Consider the following 6,000-nt stretch of genomic DNA (forward strand, 5'->3'; position numbering starts at 1 on the left):
GGATAGCTGGTCGAAAAACACACTGCATCTTGAGAGAGGCGAGGAATAAGAGAGAGAAGAAAGTGGGGATGCACAGAGCAAGGTCTGCCAGGAAGTTCACACTAATCTAGCCTCAGGTTTTTGAATATGACTCAATTTTCAAAAATTTCTAGAAATTTTTGGTACAACAGGCTTCAGTCAGAATGTGTAAGGAGCTATAGACCCTGCAGTGTGTCAGATGGGCAGGGATGAGGAGGTAAAGGGAACCTAGCCATCCCTGGCTCTCCCTTCCCAAACCACTCTGTGCCTCGTATGCCTGGGGGCCCTTAACAAGAGAGAGCAACCATGTGGCCCTGCACATCCTCTATCTCATCCAGCCCAGGCTCCAGAATCCAAAATTATTTGCTATTTCTGAAAACTTAAATAAAGAGGGATGAGATGACCCTAAATGTCTAAAGTGCAGAGCACTGCCAAAGGGGCTGGACTTGCAAGACCCATGGATTCCCAAAAAACTTTAGAAGCTTGGCCAACTGACAAAATGGTAAGCCTCCTGTGATTATTTTTGTCCCCTATGGATTTTGTAAAGATGTTTTTTTTCTGATTATTTTTTTAAAATTCCCTCATACTATTAAATAAGCTGTCTGAAACCAATTTTATTCATGGACAATTTTGTGCAGGATCGCATTTTGGAATTATTTTTTTTTTTTTTGTAATTACTGGATAATATAGGTATGTATATGTGCATGCATGCAACTGAGATCCTCAGTCTATACCTTTAGATTAAGAGCTCACTTTTTCAAGTTTGTAAGTATCTTTAAGACGTTAAGGGAAATATAAAGATCAAGTCTTACAACCTTTTGTCACTTCAGTGGTTAGAAAGGTTTCCTTGTTCCTTTGCCTTTCATGCTTACACCTGGCTGAAAAAGGCGTGATGGTCTCTGTTGGTCTTTTTGGACCACAAGACACAGAAAGGACCTGGAAGAGAGACAAAAAGTTCCATCCTATATAATGGAAAAAAAAAAAAGCAGTTCCCATCTAGGGAGATTATTTAAATAAATAACAGTGGGAATTTGTTATCTATCCTAACAGTAATATTTTTGAGGAGAACTCTCCCTCACACCCTTCAATTTATTTGTTTATGATTGTAATGCATTTTTTTAAACTGTGCAGTCATTCATAAACCTCCAAGGCCATTGTCATACAAATGTATTCTAATCCATACTGCGGCCCTTTCCATGCCTGCTACCGGCCTGCTTCTACCTGCTCATCACTACCAGTTCATCTCTGGGTACGTTCCTTCAATGGCAGCAGGCATACAGCAAGACAACATCAATAACCACACAGCATCTATTCAAAAAGAAAAAAAAAAAAAAAAAGGAATCTGAAATATTCCTCTCATCAGTCCCAGAGCTGTCAGCTTGTTTCTCCTTTGGTCTTGATGGTGTTTTCATCAGTCAGAAACTGCTTAATATGAGGCTGATCAAAATTAGCTCCAGGGCATTCTGGTGTCAGCAACATCCAAACAGCCAGTTCTTGTTCATTATCAGAGCTTCAGAGAACAGGAGGTCCCCCTACACCCTTTTGCAGCTGCATTCTTGAAAAGTATGTTTCTTACCCCCATGGTTTCCCATCTCTGTTGGCTAGGGGCTGCCACCACCTCCTTACTCGATCAGTCATTAATGCCATGAGCTGAGTGGGCCATGAACAGCAAGTGACTTGCTGAGACTTTTAAGAAGTAGGATATATGTGTACCTGGGTACACAACATGCTCTGAAATGTTTATATCCATACATGCTTATTTGGAACTGAAAATTCACCTTTGGCAGAGCACAAATTCTGCTTCCCTTATACAGAGTTTTGCCCAGTTTTCCTGGGGACTGTTTTATGGGGCACAGAAAAGGTGTTTCCATAAGGTAGGAGATCAGCACTCATAAACCTTCCTAGAGAGCTCAGGACTGATTTAAGCACCTACATGATGGGGGCTGAGCTTTTACAGCCCAAAGATGTAATTCCCTCCATTTATGTCCCCATGGAGAGCTGCACACAGACTTCAACTCCTCCAGGTGTCCTCCACAGGGGTCAGAATAAGAACTGAAGCTACTGTTTACAGCCAAGCTGGTAAATTTTCTCTCTCATAACTTCTTTGCCTGGCCCTAGCTCCAAACGAGTGCTGATATATGGCTTTTATACATAATTAACTCACAGCTGTCCAGCTGTGAGCATGGGTAGAGGAAGTTGCACACAACAAGTTTGAGTCTGCCTGACTATAGAGGTATGGTGCAAGGTGCCTACAGTGGTACTGAGCTCTTGTGCTTTTGCTCTGATTCTTTTCCTTGGATTATCTAATCAAAATTGATTCTGGAAAAGAGGAGATCAAAAGAGAACAACTTTTTACTTGGGCATATAGTGATAGGACAAGGAGTAATGGCTTTAAACTAAAAGAGAGGAGATTTAGATCATATATTAGGAACAAATTCTTCACTCTGACGGTAGTGATGCCCTGTCCCAGGCTGCCCAGAGGAGCTGTGGCTGCCCCATCCCTGGCAATGCCCAAGGGCAGGCTGGATGGGGCTTTGGGCAGCCTGGGCTGCTGGGAGGTGTCTCTGCCCATGGCAGGGGGTGGTACTGGGTGGGCTTTGAGGTCCCTTCCAACCCAAACCATTCTGGGATCCTATGAAAAGCATGAATTGCAGGCACATCAAGACTTCTGGTCTTGTCTTACATTTCTGCATGGCCTGAGCACAAGGCAAAAGGGAGGTGAGGTGTCCCTAGCAGGCTTACCGATCTTTCAGGAGACCCTGCACTGGCTACATGGCATGAAGTTCTGAACTCTACAGTGCCAATGCTTAAGATTGCAAAGGTTTGTAAGGAAAAGTAAAATCTTTTGTTCAGACAACTGAGAGAGCTGGACACTCAGTGTGAACCCTTTACTCCACCCGGCAGAGTTAACACCTGCCTCCCAGCACTACAAGAGCAGTGCTTTCACATGCTGTGAAGAAAGCCTGGGGACTGAAAAGGCAAGGCCACTTGTTCATCGCCTACCACCATATTCCTCCATCCAGCTTTGGCATCCTCCTGATCCACTTACTGTGCTATTCATACTCTTTAGTGGGCTGGACTTCAAAGAGGCCCCTGAAGCTAAAAAAGTTCTGGGTGGGCGACTGATTCTGACAGAACCTAAATGCTTTTGCCTGTAGTCATACTGGAGAAGAACTAGGGTTTAAAACAAGTCTCCTAAGTAGTACAGATTTTTCTGTTTGCCTATCATAAGTGGTAGTAAAAATAACAATAAGAAAAACTTCAGGTCAGTGTACTGCCAGACTATCTCCAGTTAAAAACCAAGTATAGTTAATTAAAACCTGATAGATAATTTTCATAAAATCCTGGACTTGAGATCCTGTCCCCTTCTACCCACAGATTTAAGCACAGATACAAGTTGTGAGGGATGAAATTTCATCTAATTCAGATCAAGGGCTCATTCTTGGTTCTTCAGCTTATTAGGGTATGCCCCACCCTTGGAGTATCAGGTTAGTCCGTGGCTTCCTCTAAATTTGTCATGTTAAAGCAGTTCTATTTGCCATGAAATATTTACTCCATCAATGAAAGAATTAGAAATAGGAGCTAATTTGAAGAAATAATGATCTGTTCTGAAAATGATGCTGAGAGTATTTAGAGAACCAGTCTGCAACCAAGACTGCAGCCAGCACCAGTTTTGGAAGAGCGAGCATGCCCTTGTCAGCTACATAAATTGCTTTTTACACTGGATGATTGAGTTTACTAAGTCATTGCTTGCTGTGTGTTTTCTTTGATGAAGGCATCACATTTCTCGGGGTCACTGTTATCATTAACCCAATGTATCTTTCAAAAAACAGCTTTATGGTGCTGTAAGCAGAGATGTCACAGAGCATCGGAAAACACATTCCTGATGCCCAGTGGATAATTTTTACAAAGATGGACAAACCAGCTTGCTTTTGAATTAAAAACCACCTGTCTTTGGCAGAATGGTAATATATCCTACAGTCAAAATACAACTACATTTGAAAACAGATTCTGGTACTCAGATTCAATTGTCATATCACTGAAGCAATGAAAACTTGTTGAAAAAAACATTAGGCAATATAGACAGGGAAGAGAAACAGAATTTGGCCCTTACCTTTGGATGCACATTGGATCCTGATCCAGAGATCCTAGAAATCAAGGGGATTATGGCCACAAAATATTCTGGGACTAAGTGAGAAATAATTTTTCTTTCAAATTCAGATATTAAAAAAAATATTAATTCCATCCAATATGCACATAGATTTTTTTATTTTTATTTTTATTTTTTTTGTAATTAAAACTAGAGTAATACACAGCTCTAATGTGCAGAGGTGAATTCTCTCCTGGATTTAAAAATGCATGTGTTTTATTTCAGGAATGTCCACTCCAATCACATGAAAGCTTGTAGGATCATTTCATGCCAAGAAGAAATGAAAAATCCACAGGTTCACATTTTACTCTACAGAGATATCTTTGCACCACTCTAGCTACATTCGTTCACGCTACCATGCAAAATGTTACAATTTGACACCCATGGCCCAGAATCATCACCAAAAAAAACACACAACAACAACAACTACACAAAAAACTTCAGGCATTTTATTCAGACACTTCTTCGTCAAGCTTAATCACCCTAAGCTCTCTTAGCAAAGAAAAATCAGGTTCCTCCAGAGGGTTCCTCAGCCTCAGATCTGAATTGTCTCCTAGAGGTGCAAGCACACCTCCAGCAGCCTCACAGCTGACGCAGTCACCTCTGCCAGTGACGTGTCATTGGGTATCTTAGTTAAAATTGGGTGAGATGGTCCAGATCCTAATCCTATGCATTGTGATTCTGTCGCCCCCAAAGTTAGTTGATTTTCTCCCCTCTTTCTCTTTCAGCATCTGCTAGTATGTACGTACCGACCGTCTGCAATGGAAGGGAAGTCCTGGACTCCACCACCTCATCTCTGTGATTGTGACTTGCGGTTCAGTTCTTGAGTTTTTAGACTGTTAGGCAAAATTTTGCACATGCTGTGCACTCCAGAAACACCAGAAGACAAAAGAAAACAAAACAAGACTAGTACCTTTTTTTAGAAACAGTGTAATAAATTATTTTTGAGGATTGTACAGTATATAGTGATGTTCTGGAACTTTTTAGACTGATTTTAGCCCTTCTGTTGTTAACGGTTGTAAGGGACGTGTAAATAGCCATGGTTCACAACGTGCATAGTCCTGCAGTAACGGAGTGATTTGTTGCAAGCACAGTTGCAATGTTAGGTGACTTCTTTCCTACGAAATTTTTTTGTAGCTCCTTGTTGTAATTAACTTAGACTGCATTTCTATGTTGTATATTACAGTTACCTTACGTGTAACAGGTTGGTTTTCTCAGCACAAAACAGCAGTATTAATGTAAAGGCACCAATAATAAAGAGATAAAAGTTTTTCAGCATGGTTTCATTTTTGTTTCTTCCTCCCTCAAGGTCGTCACGCTCCTGAGGGGACTTCCTTAAACACCAGGGGAGGTAGAAAGGATAAAAAGCCTGCAGCTTAAGCATGTATGTGTACACTTAGGTGTGTATGAGTGTGTGCCCGTGTTACTAAATCCACATCACATAGTATGTGTTTATGATGGATGCTTTGTCAGGGCCAAGTACAAATTTCCTCTCCTTAAAAAAATATAATAAAAAAGCACATTATTAAAGCATCTCAGGTGCTTCTCTTGTTTTTAAAATGCAGGATAATTTCCAAAAGTGAAAATGTCTAATTGCATCTCAGTGAGGTATTAGCAAAAAAAAAAATGGTTACTGGTTCACTCATTTGGCATGACTTCAATTCATCATGCCCAGAGTAGACTGGTAGCATATAAAAAGCAGAGAGATTTTAGATTAGGTTGGCAAAGAGAGAGAATAAAATCTATCAGAAAATTAGCTAAGACGGTTTTACACCTCCAGCCAAAACAAAGCTGGTTCCGCTTGCCTGCATCACCGCTGCCGTGAAAAGTAA

At 41.0% G+C, this 6,000-nt stretch overlaps 1 protein-coding gene across 1 annotated transcript in view; it reads left to right on the top strand.

The window, feature by feature from the left end:
• The window catches only part of GRM3 (glutamate metabotropic receptor 3), a gene marked incomplete at both ends in the record, with an annotated part of 45,436 nt that extends 40,466 nt beyond the window's left edge, over nt 1–4,970 (top strand). Inside the window, one exon of the mRNA XM_084305742.1 lies at nt 4,897–4,970. Coding sequence (XP_084161868.1) covers nt 4,897–4,970 — 74 coding nt within the window. The remainder of the gene's footprint in view (nt 1–4,896) is intronic.
• Between the last annotated feature and the right edge of the window lie 1,030 nt (nt 4,971–6,000).

The sequence above is a fragment of the Netta rufina genome (genome assembly GCF_964035555.1).
Source record: "Netta rufina genome assembly, chromosome: 1".
In the NCBI taxonomy this organism is placed as follows: Eukaryota; Metazoa; Chordata; class Aves; order Anseriformes; family Anatidae; genus Netta; species Netta rufina.